Consider the following 20,083-nt stretch of genomic DNA (forward strand, 5'->3'; position numbering starts at 1 on the left):
GAGGGCACAAGGAGAAGGGGACGACGGAGGAGGAGATGGCTGGACAGTGTTCTCGAAGCTACCAGCATGAGTTTGACCAAACTGCGGGAGGCAGTGGAAGACAGGAGTGCCTGGCGTGCTCTGGTCCAGGGGGTCACGAAGAGTCGGACACGACTAAACGACTAAACAACAACAAGCAGATAAGTACAATTTTTCAATATTCAAGTAGGGCCCCCGATATTAATTCCACGTAAAGGAACCCAGAAATATGAAAGAAACCGCCCTTGTATATCCATAATTTATTGATTCAAATAAACAGACTACAATTCGTTTTAAAACCCAGCTGATTTTTTTACACAACTGAAAAGGAGCGCAGCCTTTTGAAACACCCTCTAACAAACATGGAAGTCCCCTTACATTCACTTTTCTCTCTCTCTCTTAAAAATTACGTTGCAAAAATAAAGCAAAGATTATTATTACTTATTTTTTTATACATATATAAAAAAATCTACTAAGGTAGATGGTTTCTGCAGGCCTGTTGTTATCTACGTTTCTTTTTTAAAAAAGCAAAAAAATAAAATAAAAAGGAAAACACAGAAAATGGACTGACAGCCACATTTGTCCCACCCCTTTCCACGTTTAACTCTACTTCCCGGAACCATCGCCAACCTTCTGGGCAGAAAGTCCAGTCCGTCTCTTTAAAGTGCAAAGAATCTGCAACCAGAGGCGGGAATGCAGTGCTCAGAGAATGAGAGAGCGCCCCCTGGGCTTCTGGAGGGGGAAAGCGCCATTCTTTGTCAGGGGGAAGTCTATGGAGAGAGAAAGAGGGAGAGAAATTAAGTTCAGCAGAGGCTCACAATCCACCACCAGCCTGGTCACCTGCGGCGACTAAGAATCACATCTAGGCGAGTAGAAAGAGAGATTTTGCACACGTGGCTTTTTATTTCGGGATGCAAATGATCAACATAGGTAAGCTTTTTGTAGATTAGCAGTGCATAGTCCTGTGAGTTCGGCTGGGATGAGATTCAGCGAAGGTGAGCTTCACGGAAGAGCCGGGGTCACATATCTCCAGGGCCAGATTTAGATTTGATGAGGCCCTAAGCTACTGAAGGAACGCGGGTGGCGCTGTAGGTTAAACCACAGAGCCTAGGACTTCCCGATATGAAGGTCGGCGGTTCAAATCCCCGCAATGGGGTGAGCTCCTGTTGCTCGGTCCCTGCTCCTGCCAACCTAGCAGTTCGAAAGCATGCCAGTGCAAGTAGATAAATAGGTACCTCTCTGGCGGGAAGGTAAATGGCGTTTCCGTGCGCTGCTCTGGTTCGCCAGAAGCAGCTTAGTCATGCTGGCTACATGACCCGGAAGCTGTACGCCGGCTCCCTTGGCCAATAAAGCGAGATGAGCACCGCAACCCCAGAGTCGCCCATGACTGGACCTAATGGTCAGGGGTCCCTTTACCTTTAAGCTACTGAACGTAATGGGGCCCTTTATATGTCCAGCTGTCCTTTGTCAACAACAAATTGTTGCTGTTTTGTTTGTTGAATATATGGTAATTTATGGACCTAATAGGTATCTCAAGCCATTTGCGCATGTTGCCGTGCTACCAGTCCATGCAGAATGTAGGCACCCTATATATAGAAAGGAGCAAACCCGTGATATTTTAGGGAGCAGGCTAGCAGTCGGGGACCATGACTTACATCATGGGAGCCTACAAAACACAAAACACTGTTGCTGTAAGTAGGTTTTATTTTATTTGTTTTTTATACTTTGGAATGTACATCCAGTTCTTTCCCTTTAAATTTTTTTTTTTTGGGGGGGGCCAAGAGAGCGGGGCTCTAAACTATAGCTTGTTTAGCTTATACATAAATCTTGACAGCATGCAAGCGTGGCTTCAAATGCAGCGAGGGGGAAATGACTTTGCTGTGCTTTAATCCGCTAATGTGAACATAAAAAGGTAAAGGGACCCCTGACCATTAGGTCCAGTCGTGGCCGACTCTGGGGTTGCGGCGCTCATCTCGCTTTACTGGCCGAGGGAGCCGGCGTACAGCTTCCGGGTCATGTGGCCAGCAGGACTAAGCCGTTTCTGGCGAACCAGAGCAGCGCACGGAAATGCCGTTTACCTTCCCGCTGGAGCGGTATCTATTTATCTACTTGCACTGGTGTGCTTTCAAATTGCTAGGTTGGCAGGAGCAGGGACCAAGCAACGGGAGCTCACCCCGTCGCGAGGATTCGAACCGGCAACCTTCTGATCGGCAAGTCCTAGGCTCTGTGGTTTAACCCACAGCACCACCAGCATCCCTAAACATTCCCTGTGCCTAATCTGTTATAAAATAGCAGCTGAGTCTTTCGCAGAGGCGGCTATGGGACCCACACCCAGCCTTCAGAACTGACCCATCCTTAATTTCACATCCCCACCCTAGAGAGATAACCTGAATGCGAACGGAAAGTTTTTCAGATGGTCATTCTTTGCTCCTGAAGGTAGTTTCCAGAAACTTGTGCTACAGGCAGTGAATTAAATTGGGGAAGAGGAAAAACCAACCCAAAAGGCAGGAAGAAGCTTTGGGAGAATTAAGCAAGTAAAGAAAGGCTAAATTAAAATTCTGTCACTTATACATATCTGGTGGACCTGTGAAAACATCAAAAGCTTCTGGGATATAGTATATGATGAACCAAAAAAAAAAATTTAAATACAACTTTGTGAAAATTACAGAAGCTTTCCTATTAGGAATAAGAGACACAGGTATAGCAAAAGAAGATCGGAAAAAATTCCTTCATGCCACAGGCGCGGTGAGGACCTTAATTGCCAGAAACTGGAAAAAAAAATTTGTGCCAACAAAAAAGGAATGGCAGGATAAATTATTAAATGATACTGAATTGGCCAGATTAACAGAGATTATTAGGGGACAGCCCAGACAAGGATTTCAAAAAGAATGGGGAAAATGTAGAGAATACTTTACCCAAAATATACACCTGGACTTGTTTCGATTAATTTCTACAGGAGACTTTGCGGTTTTTTAAAGTCATAATTAGGAAAAATTGGAATAATCACATGTAAAAGAAATAGTACACAAGAAGTAAATAAGGAGGCCATTTACAGGACAAAGGAAGTCTTTTATTTTTATATTATGTTTTCTTTGTGTAAGGGGATAGGAGTTTAATTTTTATGATTAAATTGGCAACGGCGGTGGGTTTGTTTGTATGTATGAGTTGTTGTGGACTATGTTGTAAATCAATTATATAAAATAAAATAAAATTTCGTCACCTGCATTGTGCGAAGTTAACAGGGGGAAAAAGAAACCTAAAGCATTTTAGACTTTAATTAGGGTTTTGAATCTCCCACGCGCAGTTGCAAGGAACAAGAAATCAATTTGCCCTGTTTGGAGAGGTGCGTAGAGTGTTTCAAGTTAACCTAATCAAACCCCCCCAACTTTCTGCTCCGAGAAGAGTCGACGCTGCAAGCATTTTGCAGGCAAGTGTGTTCTGCGCAGCTAATCCACGCTTAATCCACCAGAAAGTATTGCACAGAGTCCCCCTTTGTCTGCGATGGAAGCTGGTAGAGGGAGAGGCTGGAGCTGAATTTAAGTTATATGAATGGGGTGGGGAAGGGTGGTTGGGGGGCGGTGGTGAGGCTTTGAGAGAGGAACAGTTTGTTCCAAGCCCTGGCAAATCTCAGAGGCTGGCGAGGCGGCTGCTGCTGCTTTAGAGACCAGAGGCCAAGGAGATGGGCAAGGAATAATAATAATAATAATAATAATAATAATAATAATAATAATAATTTATTATTTATACCCCACTCATCTGGCTGGGTTTCCCCAGCCACGCTAGGCGGCTTCCAACAAAATATTAAAATACAATAATCTATCAAACATTAAAAGCTTCCCTAAACAGGGCTGCCTTCAGATGTCTTCTAAAAGTCTGGTAGTTGTTTTTCTCGTTGACATCGGTGGGAGGGCGTTCCACAGGGCGGGTGCCACCACCGAGGAGGCCCTCTGCCTGGTTCCCTGTAACTTGGCTTCTCGCAGCGAGGGAACCGCCAGAAGGCCCTCGGCGCTGGACCTCTGTGTCCGGGCTGAACGATGGGGGTGGAGACGCTCCTTCAGGTATACTGGGCCTTTGAGGCCGTTTAGGGCTTTCAAGGTCAGCACCAACACTTTGAATTGTGCTCGGAAATGTACTGGGAGCCAGTGTAGGTCTTTCAAGACCGGTGTTATGTGGTCTCAGCGGCTGCTCCCAGTCACCAGTCTAGCTGCTGCATTCTGGATTAGTTGTAGTTTCCGGGTCACCTTCAAAGGTAGCCCCACATAGAGCCTTGATCTTTAAAGCCCTAACGCCTAGCTGCCGCATTCTGGGTTAAGGAAAGCCAGGGGACCAATTTGGAGGCAGAAAAACAGGGAGCTGGCGGAGCAAGTGAGAAGTTTCACAGGACTTAATTTAAATGCAATTTAAAATGCAGCCTCATTTTAAAAGATAAATCAAGACCACAAGGGGAGGGAAACAAAAGGGCCAGACTGAGTCCAAACCAAAGGCCAGGCGGAACAGCTCTGTCTTGCAGGCCCTGCGGAAAGATGTCAAGTCCCGCAGGGCCCTAGTCTCTTGTGACAGAGCGTTCTGCCAAGTCGGGGCCACAGCTGAAAAGGCCCTGGCCTTAGTTGAGACCAACCTAACCACCTTGTGACCTGGGACCTCCAAAATGTTGCCATTTGTGGACCTTAAAGTCCTCCGTGGGGCATACCAGGAGAGGCGGTCCCGTAGATACGAGGGTCCTAGGCCGCTTATGGCTTTAAAGGTTAAAACCAGCACCTTGAACCTGACCCTGTACTCCACCGGGAGCCAGTGCAGCTGGTGAAACACTGGATGAATGCGATCCCGCGGCAACAACCCCATAAGGAGCCTCGCCGTGGCATTCTGTACCTGCTGGAGTTGTTAATAATAATAATAATAATAATAATAATAATAATAATAATAATAATAATAATATTGTGGAGTTACCAACAGGTGAGCGAGGGGATGCCCAACAATAAATGTTGGAAATGTAAAGAAACAGAAGGTACATTCTTTCACCTTTGGTGGACGTGCCCAAAGGTTAAGGCCTTCTGGGAAATGATATATAATGAACTGAAAAAGGTATTTAAATATACCTTCCTGAAGAAACCAGAGGCCTTTCTCTTGGGCATTGTCGGCCAATTGGTGCCAAAGAAGGACAGAACTTTTTTTATGTATGCAACAACAGCAGCAAGAATACTTATTGCAAAGTATTGGAAGACACAAGATCTACCCACTCTGGAAGAATGGCAGATGAAGGTGATGGACTACATGGAATTGGCAGAAATGACCGGCAGAATCCGAGACCAGGGAGAAGAGTTGGTGAAAGAAGACTGGAAGAAATTCAAAGACTATTTACAGAAACATTGTAAAATTAATGAATGTTAGAAGGATGCTGGATAGAAACTAAGCGGATTCCAGCTGCAATGCTTTAAGAGATAAGGGGGGGGGGGAAGGTTTTACAAATGGGTAAAAGTTTAATAGTAAGGTTTTGCTGAACTAACAAATAGAACTGGAATACAAAGAAGGGAGGTATGAGGAGGTCCGAGGAAATAAGTGTACGGAAGTTAGGTTATTGAAAATTAATGTGTGTTTTTAACTGTTTTTCATTTTGCATGTTTATTTTTCCTTTTTTGTTTTTTGTTATCTCTTAAAAACTTTCAATAAATATCTTTTTAAAGAAAAACAACAACAGGTGAGCGAGGGGCACGGGAGTGTACGTACCACGTGTGTCGGGCTAACTCAGCCCCAGGCAGCCTTTGAGCTCATGCAAGGAGATGAGCTTGTTTTCATCCAGGTCGCAGTAGTTGAGGAACTTGCGGACGCAGCGCTTGGGTCGCGTGTTCCTCTTCATGTAGAGCTTGAGGGGTCGCAGCTCCCGCTCGCTGATGCTGTTGCTGAAGTCCTTGTCTAGGCGGACGAACTGCCAGCGCACCGCACGCTCCTCCAGGGTGGGCCCCGTCAGGCTGTCCGAAAACCTGCGGGTGGGGAGAAGAGGGGGTCAGGAGAGCCTTGCTGGATGAGGGAAACCTAGCTTGCGGTGGCCCAGGACATGTGCGTTCCTTGAAAAAGAGAAATGTCTTCGGTTCTTTTAAAGAAACGTATTGTAGCCTGTCACCCCAAACTCCAAGAGCGCAGGCTTGGAATCTAGCAAAAATTCCAGAATCATAGAATTCAAGAATTGGAAAGAATCCCAAGGATCCTCTAGTCCAGGGCATAAGTAAAGGTAAAGGGATCCCTGACCATTAGGTCCAGTCGTGACCGACTCTGGGGTTGCGGCGCTCATCTCGCCTTATTGGCTGAGGGAGCCGGCGTACAGCTTCCGGGTCATGTGGCCAGCGTGACTAAGCCACTTCTGGCGAACCAGAGCAGCACACAGAAACGCCTTTTACCTTCCCGCCGGAGTGGTACCTATTTATCTACTTGCACTTTGACATGCTTTCAAACTGCTAGGATGGCAGGAGCAGGGACTGAGCAACGGGAGCTCACCCCGTCGCGGGGATTCGAACCGTCAACCTTCTGATCGGCAAGCCCTAGGCTCTATGGTTTAACCCACAGCGCCACCCGCGTCCCTAGTCCAGGGCATAGCTGTCAACTTTTCCCTTTTCTTGAGAGGAATCCTATTCGGAATAAGGGAATTTCCCTTTAAAAAAGGGAAACGTTGACAGCCGTGGTCCAGGGGTCAGAAAACTTTTTCAGCAGGGGGCCGGTCCACTGTCCTTCAGACCTTGTGGGGGGCCGGACTATATATATTTTTTTGGGGGGATGAACGAATTCCTATGCCTCACAAATAACCCAGAGGTGCATTTTAAATAAAAGGGCACATTCTACTCATGTGTGCTTTTATTTAGAATGTGTGCTTTTATTTAAAATGCATCTCTGGATTATTTGTGGGGAATTCGTTCATCCCCCCCCCAAATATAGTCTGGCCCCCCACAAGGTCTGAGGGACAGTGGACCGGCCCCCTGCTGAAAAAGTTTGCTGACCCCTGCTCTAGACATACTGCCCAGACTTGTGTCCCAGGGAGGTCACTTTCATGCTGCTAATGATTGATATTAATAATTATAAATGATTATAAATATTGTTTGTTGTTGTTTAGTCATGTAGTCGTGTCTGACTCTTCGTGACCCCAGGGAGCAGAGCACGCCAGGCACTCCTGTCTTCCACTGCCTCCCACAGTTTGGTCAAACTCATGTTTGTAGCTTCCAGAACACTGTCAAGCCATCTCGTCCTCTGTCATCCCCTTCTCCTTGTGCCCTCCCTCTTTCCCAACAACATTCTCTTCTCATAAGGTGGCCAAAGTATTGGAGCCTCAGCTTCAGGATCTGTCCTTCCAGTGAGCACTCAGGGCTGATTTCCTTAAGGATGGAGAGGTTTTATCTTCTTGCAGTCCATGGGACTCTCAAGAGTCTCCTCCAGCACCAGAATTCAAAACCATCAATTCTTCAGTGATCAGCCTTCTTTATGGTCCAGCTCTCACTTCCATACATCACTACTGGGAAAACCATAGCTTTGACTATACGGACCTTTGTTGGCAAGGTGATGTCTCTGCTTTTTAAGATGCTGTCTAGGTTTGTCATTGCTTTTCTCTCAAGAAGCAGGCATCTTTTAATTTTGTGGCTACTGTCACATCTGCAGTGATCATGGAGCCCAAGAAAGTAAAATCTCTCACTGCCATTATAAATATTATTATTTATTAACCCCAGAGGATTACTCCATTGCTTCTCAAGACCGACCAGATGGCAACAACGAAGGGTGGTCTTTAGGTGGCAACTATGACCATTACCTCACAAGCAAACCTGTTTCTAGTTCAACAATGGAACCCTCCCATTAGATTTCAACTCTTGCTTAAAAAGTTTGGCAAAACGTGTTCTCCCTAGCAGAGCGCGTGTTGCGGTGGGGGATACAAGCCACCCCATTGTTGCTGGGCGGATTTGTGGAGGGACAAAGGGAGTGTATTGGTTAATCGGGTCGCTGGGGAGATTTGCTTGTTGCCAATTTTGAAGGAGGAGTCAGAGGTTTTAAATATTGGACGCCCAACTTTGAGCGTTCTCTTGGCTGCTTGGACTGGATCACCCGCCCACCCTCCCTGTATTGGGGGGTTGTTCGCTTGACCTTGCTATGCCTGTCATGGGGTCGTCTGCTTTGAGGCAGGGGCCTGGTAGGAATTTGTCCATTTGGCTGATTGGCTGGTGCCATTTGGTTTTGCCTACTGCGTAGCAAATCGTCACAACTTGTAAGGTTGGCGGTTAGGCATTGGTTCAAATTGGTTGGTGGAGGGGTAAGTGCCTACCCCTCCAATGGCGGTGCGGAAAGGGAATTCCGTTAAAGGAATCCAGGGGCTTGCCATTCTTTTCGTCCTTGTCCCTGGCATCGGATGTGGGCCGTGCAAGCCACCAGGAGCATGAAGGTAAGAAGTGAGGGACTGAGACCCAGCTTCATTTTCTCCCCAAAATTTGTTTCCCGCACTGGCTTTCGCTGGAATCCGGAAGTCAGTTCTGTCCCCTGAGCAAGGACAGATAGTCGGAACCAATGCCTAAGCAACCACTCACTTGGATGTATGTAAAGTTGTGGCCAAAATCATGCCAAAAACCCAAACCAAAATTGATGTGTGAGTTATTGGGGGGTGGCTTGGCGAACTCGACACGCAACAACTCTCCTCCCCTGTGCCCCTTCAGAGAGAGAGAGAGAGAGAGAGCAGTATTGGTTGGGATACTGCCAGGGAGACAAAGTCCATCATGGCCCCAAGCCGTGTGCTGGACGATCCATCGATCTCCCGTAGGCATGCAGTATCAGCAATTAGCGACATGAGTTTCTAGAAAATATCTTGCCACATTCCAGAGCTCATGCACACTCTTATCAGCAGATAATGCACAGCAAAAGTCGCACTCAGGAGAGCATTATTTACAAGTTTTATTCAGCGTTGATCAGAACAAAGAAAGACATGACTGCCTGCGTCAGTGTCTCCAGACAGAGAAAAACGAAAGCAACAGAAAACATAAACATCCTGTGAACAGGAAATACGCAGACTCTGTGACTCACAGCCTGCTCCCTTTTAAGGTATTTACCTTCGGTATGGAACGGGCATCATCCTCGACTGCAACATGTCGGAAGCCAAGGCTTTGATCAGATTGGAGAGGAACTCTATCTTCTTGGAGCCTGGGCAACCTAGCAGGAAAGAAGAAAGGGAACGGTTTGCCTCTCGAGACTCACACGGGTCTGTGCCATAGCTGTCAACGTTTCCCATTTTTTATGGGAAATTCCCTTATTCGGAATAGGATTCCTCGCAAGTAAAGGGAAAAGTTGACAGCTATGGTCTGTGTTCAGTGGCACCTGGGGGAAAAGTGTTTGAAAAGAAGCAGAGATTCAGGATTGTTGGCCCAGAAATGGAAGCAAGAAGAAATACAGCGGTACCTCGGGTTACATACGCTTCAGGTTACAGACGCTTCAGGTTACAGACTCTGCTAACCCAGAAATAGTACCTCAGGTTAAGAACTTTGCTTCAGGATGAGAACAGAAATCGTGCTTCGGCGGCGCAGTGGCAGCAGCAGAAGCCCCATTAGCTAAAGCAGTGCTTCAGGTTAAGAACAGTTTCAGGTTAAGAATGGACCTCTGGAATGAATTAAGTACTTAACCCGAGGTACCACTGTACCGACGAAAGCAGAATGGCAGACAAAATTAATGGACTACGCAGACCTGGACAAAATGACAGGAAGGATTCGAAACCTGCAGGATCAGAGATTTACAGAAGATTGGAGGAAAAATACGAATTATTTGAAGAGCAACTGTAATCAACAAATTACGCTAGTAGGACTACAAGAAGTTTTGTAAGGAGAAATATATGAAACATTGCAAAGAAGATAAAAAAGAGAGATGTTAGTTATTTAAATGTAATAGTGAAAGTAAGAAATGTAAATTAAGTGAAGCGATTGGAAAATTTTCGAATGTGATTGATGGAAGTCAAAAAAATGTATAAGATATAAAAGCATGTTTAATAATTGTTGAAAATTATATGTTTAAAAACTAATAAAATATGTATTAAAAAGAAAAAGAAAAAAAGAAGAAGCAGAGATTCATGATCCCACCTGGCAGAAGCCGATCTCGGAATAAGGAACTCATTTCTGCATTCTTGGCCGCCGCATCTGCCTCGCAGTCCGGGGGGAAGTTCCTGCGAGAAAGAAAGACGAGAGACGCCGAGCGAATACTAACATCAACAAGAATACTAGCAATGACGGCAATAAGATTTATTTTTTAAAAATCCTACTCTTCAGTCAGAAAAGGCAGCTGCCCAAAAACTCAGTAACTGTCCCTGCCCTCAAGCTTACAATATGTGAGACGCAGCACAAAAGGAAAAGGGGCTGGAAAGGATGAGGAAAAAAGAAAGCTCAGGCACCGATTCCTACCAGGGCTGGGCGATCATCAGCTTTTCGACATCTCAGGTGAGAGGGCAGAGCAGTTGAGTAGTTTCAAGATGCAGAGAGAGGAACAAGCTATCTGCACCTCGCTGATACAGCTTGTTTCTCCCTCCCCGTCGTATATATCACTGGTGAAACCGCCAGCCCTCCTGCGTCCGCCCACTGGACGCTGCTAGCAAAGGAACGCAGGAGCGGCGGAGGTTTCACCGGCAATATATCGCTGAGTGAAACCGACATCGCAGTCTGCTGCTCCTACCGGTCCTGGGCAAAACAGTGGTACCTTGGTTTAAGAACAGCTTAGCTTATGAACAACTTGGATTGAGAACGCTGCAAACCCGGAAGTAGGTGTTTTGGTTTGTGGACTTTGCCTTGGAAGCAGAACGCGTTCCGCTTCCTGTTGAGTGTAAATTGAGTCCCCTGCCGCTATGGGAAAGCACGCCTTGGTTTAAGAACGCTTCGGTTTAAGAACGACTTCCGGAATGGATTCAGTTCGCAATCCAAGATACCACTGTATATCGATATATCGCCCTGGCCAAATTCCTACTTAACAGAAATATTGTGGGGAAGACCACAAACAAACAAAACAGGCTGAATGCTCAATAAGAAGGTTGTCTGGAGACACTGCTACATCTGTGGACAGCATAGAACCCCCCCCCAAAAAAAACCCCCAACTACCCTGGGAGCTGTAGTTTGTCAAGGGTGCTGGGAATTGTAGCTCTATAGTTCCCAGGATTCACGTGAGGAGGCAGGAGGATGTGTTTTCAATGTACAGTGGTACCTCGGGTTACATACGCTTCAGGTTACATACACTTCAGGTTACAGACTCCGCTAACCCAGAAAAAGTGCTTCAGGTTAAGAACTTTGCTTCAGGATGAGAACAGAAATCGTGCTCCGGCAGTGCGGCAGCAGCAGGAGGCCCCATTAGCTAAAGTGGTGCTTCAGGTTAAGAACAGTTTCAGGTTAAGAACGGACCTCCGGAACGAATTAAGTACTTAACCTGAGGTACCACTGTACATAGCCTTCATGGTGCTACTTTGTTGATGATGGGAGTCCCCCACTTAGAAGCACAGATCTGTAGAGGGTCGCTTAATCCCACTCGCTGCAGTGCAGGAATCTTCTGCCCAACATGGAACTCGAACTCGCAACCCTGAGATTAAGAGTCTCGTGCTCCACCGACTGAATCAGGACCCCTCATTCCGGACTTCACAAGTCGGGCGACACTGACCTCGTCGAAGTGCCAGGAACAGGCCGGCCAGTGTCCACCCTCACGCACCAGCAATACCCCGTGGCCTGGTGGCACTGCACGGCCTTATAGGTGCCGTCCCCCTCGCACTCCGGGATGAAGGTGCCCTCCTGTTGGTGCTGCCGGGCCTCATCAATAGCCTCTCGCCGCTCCTGCTCACATGAAGGCGGGTACTCTGCGGGGGTGAGTGGCACAAGCAGCCACCAATTGGAACAAAGAAGACAAGTTTAGCGTGTCGGCATCTAACCTCTGGAACTCCCTGCCAGTTGACATCAACAGGCTCCTTCACTGCACTCTTTTGGGCGTCAGTCCAAAACATTTCCCCCCCCCTCAAAATTTGGTAGTTATTTTTCTCTTTGACATCTGGTGGGAGGGTGTTCCGCAGAATGTGGCAGCTAGACTGATAACTGTGAGCGGCCGCCGAGACCATATAACACTGGTCTTGAAAAACCTACACTGGCTCCCAGTACGTTTCCGAGCACAATTCAAAGTGTTGGTGCTGACCTTGAAAGCCCTAAACGGCCTCAAAGGCCCAGTATACCTGAAGGAGCGTCTCCACCCCCATCGTTCTGCCAGGACACTGAGGTCCAGCGCCGAGGGCGTTCTGGTGGTTCCCTCGCTGCGAGAAGCCAAGTTGCAGGGAACCAGGCAGAGGGCCTTCTCGGTAGTGGCGCCCGCCCTGTGGAATGCCCTCCCATCAGATGTCAAAGAGATAAACAACTACCAGACTTTTAGAAGACATCTGAAGGCAGCCCTGTTTAGGGAAGCGTTTAATGTTTAATAGGTTATTGTATTTTAGTGTTCTGTTGGAAGCCGCCCAGAGTGGCTGAGGAAACACAGCCAGATGGGCGGGGTATAAATAATAAATTATTATTATTATTATTATTATTATTATTATTATTATTATTATTATTATTACAGTGGTGCCCCGCAAGACGAATGCCCCGCAAGACGAATGCCTCGCAAGACGGAAAACTCGCTAGACGAAAGAGTTTTCCGTTTTGGAGGTGCTTCGCAAAACGAATTTCCTATGGGCTTGCTTCGCAAGACGAAAATCTATTGCGAGTTCCTGCTGGTTTTTTCCCTCCCCCCCTTTTTTTCTAAGCCGCTAAGCCGCTTATCAGCTGATCCGATCAGCAGATAAGCCGCTAAAAGCTGCTAATAGCGCTAATAGCGCTAATCCGCTAATCCGTCAATGGGCTTGCTTCGCAAGATGAAAAAACCGCTAGACGAAGAGAATCACAGAACGGATTCTTTTTGTCTTGCGAGGCACCACTGTATTATTATTATTATGTTCAGCGAACTTCCCCCCTGAAATTTGACCCAGTAAATGACAGCGACGGATCCTGACCCTCACCTGGAGCCTGCTTCACCGTGCGGCTGGGCTTGAAATCCGGAATGATGATGGGAATAAGGAACGGCAAGGAGGTGCCCTCTAGATGGAGGGAGACAGAAACACAAACACACAAACACACACACACACAGAGGCACGGACGACAGGAGAGTAGATGTTATGGGGGGGGAAACCTCTCCCACACCACCCATCTCTTTCGACACCCTCCCCATCCACTTTGCGTTGCTAACAAGTTTCCCAGAAGAAACGAGACACCCCGCTTGCAAAAAAAGGAGAGAACTGCAGCCATTTTTGTTGCCGTGATCTCAGGCCATTACGGCGTGATTTCCCCCCAATAAAAACAGCTTTGGGGGGGGGGGCTGTGACCTGAAAGCCTCAAGCAGGACCTCTCCCCTCCTGCAATTTCTAACAATTAGCTTTCAGAAGCATTACTTGCCTCAATGCTGTTGCTCCCCTCCTACCGCAAGGTAAGGTAAAGGTAAAGGGACCCCTGACCATTGGGTCCAGTCGTGGCCGACTCTGGGGATGCGGCGCTCATCTCGCTTTACTGGCCAAGGGAGCTGGCGTACAGCTTCCGGGTCATGTGGCCAGCAAGACTAAGCCGCTTCTGGCGAACCAGAACAGCGCACGGAAACGCCGTTTACCTTCCCACCAGAGTGGTACCTATTTATCTACTTGCACTTTGATGTGCTTTCAAACTGCTAGGTTGGCAGGAGCAGGGACCGAGTAAACGGGAGGTCACCCCGTCGTGGGGATTCGAACCGCCAACCTTCTGATCGGCAAGCCCTAGGCTCTGCGGTTTAACCCACAGCGCCACCCGCGTCCCTCCTACTGCAAGGAGAAGCTTCTAAATGCCATTTCTCTTCTTCTATCTCACTACCCAAACACAGGCACAAACCTAATATTTTTTACTGGTTGCCTCAGCTTTGTTTTAAAAAGGCTCGTACAACCAATATTATATTTTTTAAGGCTTGCAGTGTTGATGCGAAGGATGAAAAGGCGTTTGATCGAGTAGAAAGTTGCTCCCAATTAACACGTTAAAAAATGTTATTGCAAGTCCCTTATGAAGCCAACCAGGCGCCGTGGACTATAATTCCCATCAGCCCCAGTCTATGGTCAGGGATAATGGGAGCTGTCATTCAAAACATCTGGAGGGGGCGCACTATGGCTAGCCCTGGTTTATGCTTATTGTTTTCCTTCCAAGGTCACATCCAGACTTGACATTCCTCAACTTTAACAGTCATGGCTTTCCCCCAAGATTCCTTGGAAGTGCAGTTCATAGAAAAAACTACAGATCCCAGAATTCCCTGTGACTGTTAAAGTGGCAGGCGAGTGCTTTAAATGCCTGATTTCAGTGTGGTCCAAAGCAAGTGTTTTGCTTGCTTTCCCGTCTACTCAAAAGTAGACCCCCAGGAAGGATAAATGAGATTTGATCTCAGATAACGGTGGGTGGTAGTGTGTACTGATTCATCAACTAAGGCTGCACACACAGAGTGCATTTAAAGTATGTTTGCCCCGTCCATAGAATTCTGGGAACTTGTTTGCGACGGATGCTGGAAATCTGTTATGTACTGAGTTGAATAGGATCCAAAAATGCAGCAGTCTGATTGGTCCTAGAACAATAGGATTCAGAATGCAGCAGTCTGATTGGTCCTAGAACAATGCAGCAGTTTGATTGGTCTGCAGGAGCCACCCAATCCAGCTCCAGGTGGAAGTGAATCCACAACCTGATTGGCCTACAGGAGAATCCTGGAATTAGCCAATCACGTGCAGCCCATTGTGTAAATAATGTAGAGTGGTGCCTCGCAAGACGAAATTAATTCGTTCTGCAAGTTTTTTCTTCTTGCGAGTTTTTCGTCTTGCGAAGCACGGTTTCCCATAGGAATGCATTGATAATCAATTAATGCGTTCCTATAGAAACCGCTTGCCAGGCTGGCGGTGCGGAGAAGGGCTTTTCTCCCCACCACAAGCCTTCAGGACAGGTACGGGAACAGAGGGGAAGGGGCGCAGCGCTTCTCCTCTGTTCCCGGGGCTTGCAGTGGGAGGAGGGTTTTTCCTCCCCACTGCCAACATTCAGAACAGCATTCTGAATGTTGGCGGTGGGAAGGAAAACCCTCCTCCCACCGCAAGTCTTCAGGACAGCCATCCGAAGCCTGGCGCGGGGAGAAGGGCATTCTGCCCCACCGCCAGGCTTTGGAGCAGCCTTCCGAAGGCTGGCTCGGGGAGAAGGGCTTTCCGCCCCACCGCCAGCCTTCGGAGGAGGTCCGAGGACAGTGGGGAAGACGCGCTGCGCTTCCCCGCTGTCCCGGAGATTTCACTATGGGCTTTCGTCTTGCGAAGGAAGCCCATAGGGAAATTCGTTTTGCGAAGCGCCTCCAAAACGGAAAACCCTTTCGTCTAGCGGGTTTTCCGTCTTGCGAGGCGTTCGTCTTGCGGGGCACCACTGTATATAAAGCAGATACTTTGGGGAAACTTTCATTCCTCCTCACCACTATGAGCTGAATAAAGAGCATGAAATCCGCTCTCGACTCAGAGTATATTTCAAAAACGTAGCTCTACGATGGGGTAAACTACAGGCAGACAGTGTGGTGCAGTGGTTAGAGTGTCGTCCTAGGACCTGGGAGAACTGGGTTCAAATCTCCATTCAGAAATAAAGTTTGCTGGGGGACCTTGGGCCAGTCGCTGTCTTTCAGCCAAATCTACCCCTCAGGGTTGTTGTGGGCCTTAAATGAAGAGAACCACATACGCCACCCTGAGTTTGGAGAAAAAGCTGGTTTGTGGATGCGATAAATAAAGAAGTAAATAAATAGTTCTCAGGATTCTTGTGGGGGGCGGGTGTGTTTTCAATGTATTAAATATACCAAGAAAAAAAGCACACCAAGAACTCAGGCCAATGTAATTTTCAATAGTGGGAGTGGTCCCTACTCACAAATCAATAGTCATTAAAGAAATGGGAATGCCTGATCACCTCATCTGTCTCCTGAGAAATCTCTATGTGGGACAAGAAGCTACAGTTAGAACTGTATATGGAACAACTGATGGGTTCAAAATTGGGAAAGGAATACGACAAGGCTGTATATTGTCTCCCTGCTTATTTAACTTATATGCAGAACTCATCATGCGAAAGGCTGGGCTGGATGAATCCCAAGCCGGAATTAAGATCGCCGGAAGAAATATCAACAACCTCAGATATGCAGACGACACAACCTTGATGGCAGAAAGTGAGGAGGAATTAAAGAACCTTTTAATGAGGCTGAAAGAGGAGAGCGCAAAATATGGTCTGAAGCTCAACATCAAAAAAACGAAGATCATGGCCACTGGGCCTATCACCTCCTGACAAATAGAAGGGCAAGAAATGGAGGCAGTGAGAGATTTTACTTTCTTGGGCTCCGTGATCACTGCAGATGGTGACAGCAGCCAAGACGCCTGCTTCTTGGGAGAAAAGCAATGACAAACCTAGACAGCATCTTAAAAAGCAGAGACATCACCTTGCCAACAAAGGTCCGTATAGTTAAAGCTATGGTTTTCCCAGTAGTGATGTATGGAGGTGAAAGCTGGAGGCTTCCAGGTGGAAAAATCAAAATTAGAAACAGAACTGTTAGAACCCAAAATTAAGAATTTGTCAAAGATGTATAATTTGCTGTTGAAATGGAATACTCAGGGTGAAACGGTTAAATCTGTTATGATTAAATGGGCACAAGATGTTGGACATGACATAATGTTTGCTGACTGGGAACAGTTGTGGACCACAGGTATGAAATTCACGGCATGTAATGCCTTAAGAGAGAACATTATGAAAATTATTTATAGCTGGTACATGACCCCGGTCAAGCTTGCAAAAATTTATCATTTGCCTGATAATAAATGCTGGAAATGTAAAGAAAATGAAAATGAAGGCACATTCTTTCACCTTTGGTGGACGTGCCCAAGGATTAAGGCTTTCTGGGAGACGATATATAATGAACTGAAAAAGGTATTTAAATATACCCTTTTGAAGAAATCAGAGGCCTTTCTTCTGGGCATAGTTGACGAATCGGTGTTAAAGAAGGACAGAACTTTCTTTATGTATGCCACAACAGCAGCAAGAACACTTATCGCAAAATATTGGAAGACACAAGATCTACCCACTCTGGAAGAATGGCAAATGAAGGTGATGGACTATATGGAATTGGCGGAAATGACCGGCAGGATCCGAGATCAGGGGGAAGAGTCAGTGGAAGAAGATTGGAAGAAATTTAAAGATTATTTACAGAGACATTGTAAAATTAACGAACTTTAGAATAATGTTGGATTAAAATTAAGAGGTTTCTAGCTGTAATGGGTTAGAAGAATATGAAAAAATGGGTTTATAGAAGTAAAATTTCAAGATCATAAAAATTTAAGAATAAAGATTTGGGTAGGATAAAGAGGGAAACAAATTGCTGAGCTAATAAATTGAATTGGAATACAAAAAAGAGAGGTATGAGGGGGTCCAAGAAACAAGTAAACGAAAAATAATGGCTGTATTTTTTCTTTTTTGTTTGTTTTATCCCTTTTTTGTAATGTAAAAATCTTTATAAAAATCTTATAAAAAGAGAAAAAAGAAAGCTGGACCATAAAGAAGGCTGATCGCCAAAGAATGGATGCTTTGGAATTATGGTGCTGGAGGAGACTCTTGAGAGTCCCATGGACTGCAAGATCAAACCTCTCCATTCTGAAGGAAATCAGCCCTGAGTGCTCACTGGAAGGACAGATCCTGAAGCTGAGGCTCCAAGACTTTGGCACCTCATGAGAAGAGAAGACTCCCTGGAAAAGACCCTGATGTTGGGAAAGATGGAGGGCACAAGGAGAAGGGGACGACAGAGGACGAGATGGTGGGACAGTGTTCTTGAAGCTACAAGCATGAATTTGACCAAACTGCGGGAGGCAGTGGAAGACAGGAGTGCCTGGCGTGCTCTGGTCTGTGCGGACACAATGAAACGACTAAACAACAACATTTTCTACGTTTCTCGGGGATAACAACTACGTCTGGGTAGATCAACGTGTGCACAGAAAATCTCAAGATAAATGTTGTTTTTGTTACTATTGATTTGTGAGTAGGGACCACTCCCACTATTGAAACTTACATTGGCTTGAGTTCTTGGTGTGCTTTTTTCTTGGTGTTATCAACGTCTGGCTTTTGTGTATATGAGAGAGAAAGAGCTCTTCCCTCATTTTTGGTTCTAACAATCACAGAATCTTAGAAATGGAAGGCACCCTAAGACCTTCAGCCTTGGCTTTCTCATCAACACCCCTCTAACCAATTGAGCCATTTCAGCACATCATATCACAGGCCTTTCATATGTGGGGAACCTTTGACCCTACAAGGTTCGCTACAACTCCCACCAGCCCCAGCAAGCCTGGCCAATGGCCGGGGTGATGGGAATTGTAGTTCGTCAACACCTGGAGGGTCAAAGGAGTCAACACATTTGCCATGGTGCAACCACTAGGCCACGCTGCTCACTGCTGCAGCGGGGAAGCGGATTTTCGGGAGATGATGGGGTGGTTACACAAGAGGAGAGCCACTTACCTTCCTGCTTGTGGGGGAAGGAGCTTGGCTGGGTGGGCCGGAGCTTGGTGCCGTCTTCTGCGTTCAGGGAGGAAAAGAGTTCGAAGGCAACTATTACAGAGGTTTTAATGTCATCTACTCTGTCCAAAGAGCGGTGGAGTTCAGAGCTACAGGAGGGTTGGAGTCTGGGGTTATTATTAAGGCGATTACCGTATTTTTCACTCAATAAGACGCACCAGACCATAAGACGCACCTAGTTTTTGGAGGAGGAAAACAAGGAAAAATAATATTCTGAATCTCAGAAGCCAGAACAGCAAGAGGGATCGCTGCGCAGTGAAAGCAGCGATCCCTCTTGCTGTTCTGGCTTCTGGGATAGCTGCGCAGCCTGTATTCGCTCCATAAGATGGACATACATTTCCCCTTACTTTTTGGGAGGTGAAAAGTGAGTCTTATATAGCAAAAAATACGGTACTTGGCAGAGGATTCATGCCTCGGGAGAGGCGGAAATCCAAAACATGCAGGGAGCTGAACCTGTTGGATTTCTGCCTGCCGAGGGGCAGTGGAATGCGACAACTGGGCTTGGTCCTCTTCTTAGTAATAGCGTCCCGCCAGGGTCCATCTATTTAATCCACCCCTCTCCCACGGCTGGGAATGGAACCCAGGAGTCCGGGCTCCGCTTCCTGCCCCTCTTGGGCCAGTGGGGGCGGAGAGCAACTGTAGTCACAGAAGTGGATGTGCAGTACCCACACCTGCCTGCAGAGGGAGCACCCTTCCTTCCTTAGGTAAAGGTAAAGGTAAAGGGATCCCTGACCATTAAGTCCAGTCGTGGCCGACTCTGGGGTTGCGGCGCTCATCTCACTTTATTGGCCGAGGGAGCCGGCGTACAGCTTCTGGGTCATGTGGCCAGCAGGACTAAGCCGCTTCTGGCAAACCAGAGCAGCGCACGGAAACGCCGTTTACCTTCCTGCCAGAGCGGTACCTATTTATCTATTTGCACTTTGAGGTGCTTTCAAACTGCTAGGTTGGCAGGAGCAGGGACCGAGCAACGGGAGCTCACCCCGTCACGGGGATTCGAACCGCCGACCTTCTGATCTGCAAGTCCAAGGCTCTGTGGTTTAGACCACCGTGCCACCCGCGTCCTTAAGGGACCCTAAAACCTATGTTGGAGATTAGGGAGTAGGAAAATAGGAAACTGTCCTCTATTGAGTCAGATGATTGTCTACACTAACTGACAATAGCTCTCCAGGGTTAGGGGCAGGGTTCTCTCCCAGCCTTATCTGTTGATGTCAGGATTTGAACTCAGGACCCAAAGCAGACCTTCTACAGCCCTCCCCTCCCTGAGCCACAGTCCACCCCATAGCTCTGTAGGTCGGGATTTTAAAACATTATCCCCTTAGGTAGAAATTTTCCGGCCGAGGTGTGGGGTGTGCAATCGGGGGAGAGGATCGGGGAGAAGGGGGCAGCCTTACCTTTCCGAGATGAGTTGGGATCTGGCCACGATGTCCGCACCGTGTAGGACCCTAGAG

The 20,083-nt window shown here is 47.0% G+C and overlaps 1 protein-coding gene across 2 annotated transcripts in view; it reads right to left on the reverse strand.

Annotated features, from left to right (window-relative positions):
* Window positions 1-263: 263 nt before the first annotated feature.
* LOC309536859 (SPARC-related modular calcium-binding protein 1-like) overlaps window positions 264-20,083 on the reverse strand; it is a 61,485-nt gene continuing 41,665 nt past the window's right edge. Inside the window, exons 5-12 of one of the 2 annotated variants that reach the window (XM_082231228.1) lie at window positions 20,027-20,077; window positions 18,579-18,668; window positions 13,034-13,111; window positions 11,659-11,851; window positions 10,104-10,186; window positions 9,087-9,186; window positions 5,743-5,996; window positions 264-788 (exon numbers count right to left, since the gene is read on the reverse strand). In XM_082231228.1, the coding sequence (XP_082087354.1) occupies window positions 5,756-5,996; window positions 9,087-9,186; window positions 10,104-10,186; window positions 11,659-11,851; window positions 13,034-13,111; window positions 18,579-18,668; window positions 20,027-20,077 (836 nt within the window). In that variant the 3' untranslated portion in view covers window positions 264-788; window positions 5,743-5,755. The remainder of the gene's footprint in view (window positions 789-5,742; window positions 5,997-9,086; window positions 9,187-10,103; window positions 10,187-11,658; window positions 11,852-13,033; window positions 13,112-18,578; window positions 18,669-20,026; window positions 20,078-20,083) is intronic. The other variant, XM_082231229.1, reaches the window with a different exon arrangement.

The sequence above is a fragment of the Podarcis vaucheri genome, assembly GCF_965113315.1.
Source record: "Podarcis vaucheri genome assembly, chromosome: 7".
Lineage (NCBI taxonomy): Eukaryota > Metazoa > Chordata > Lepidosauria > Squamata > Lacertidae > Podarcis > Podarcis vaucheri.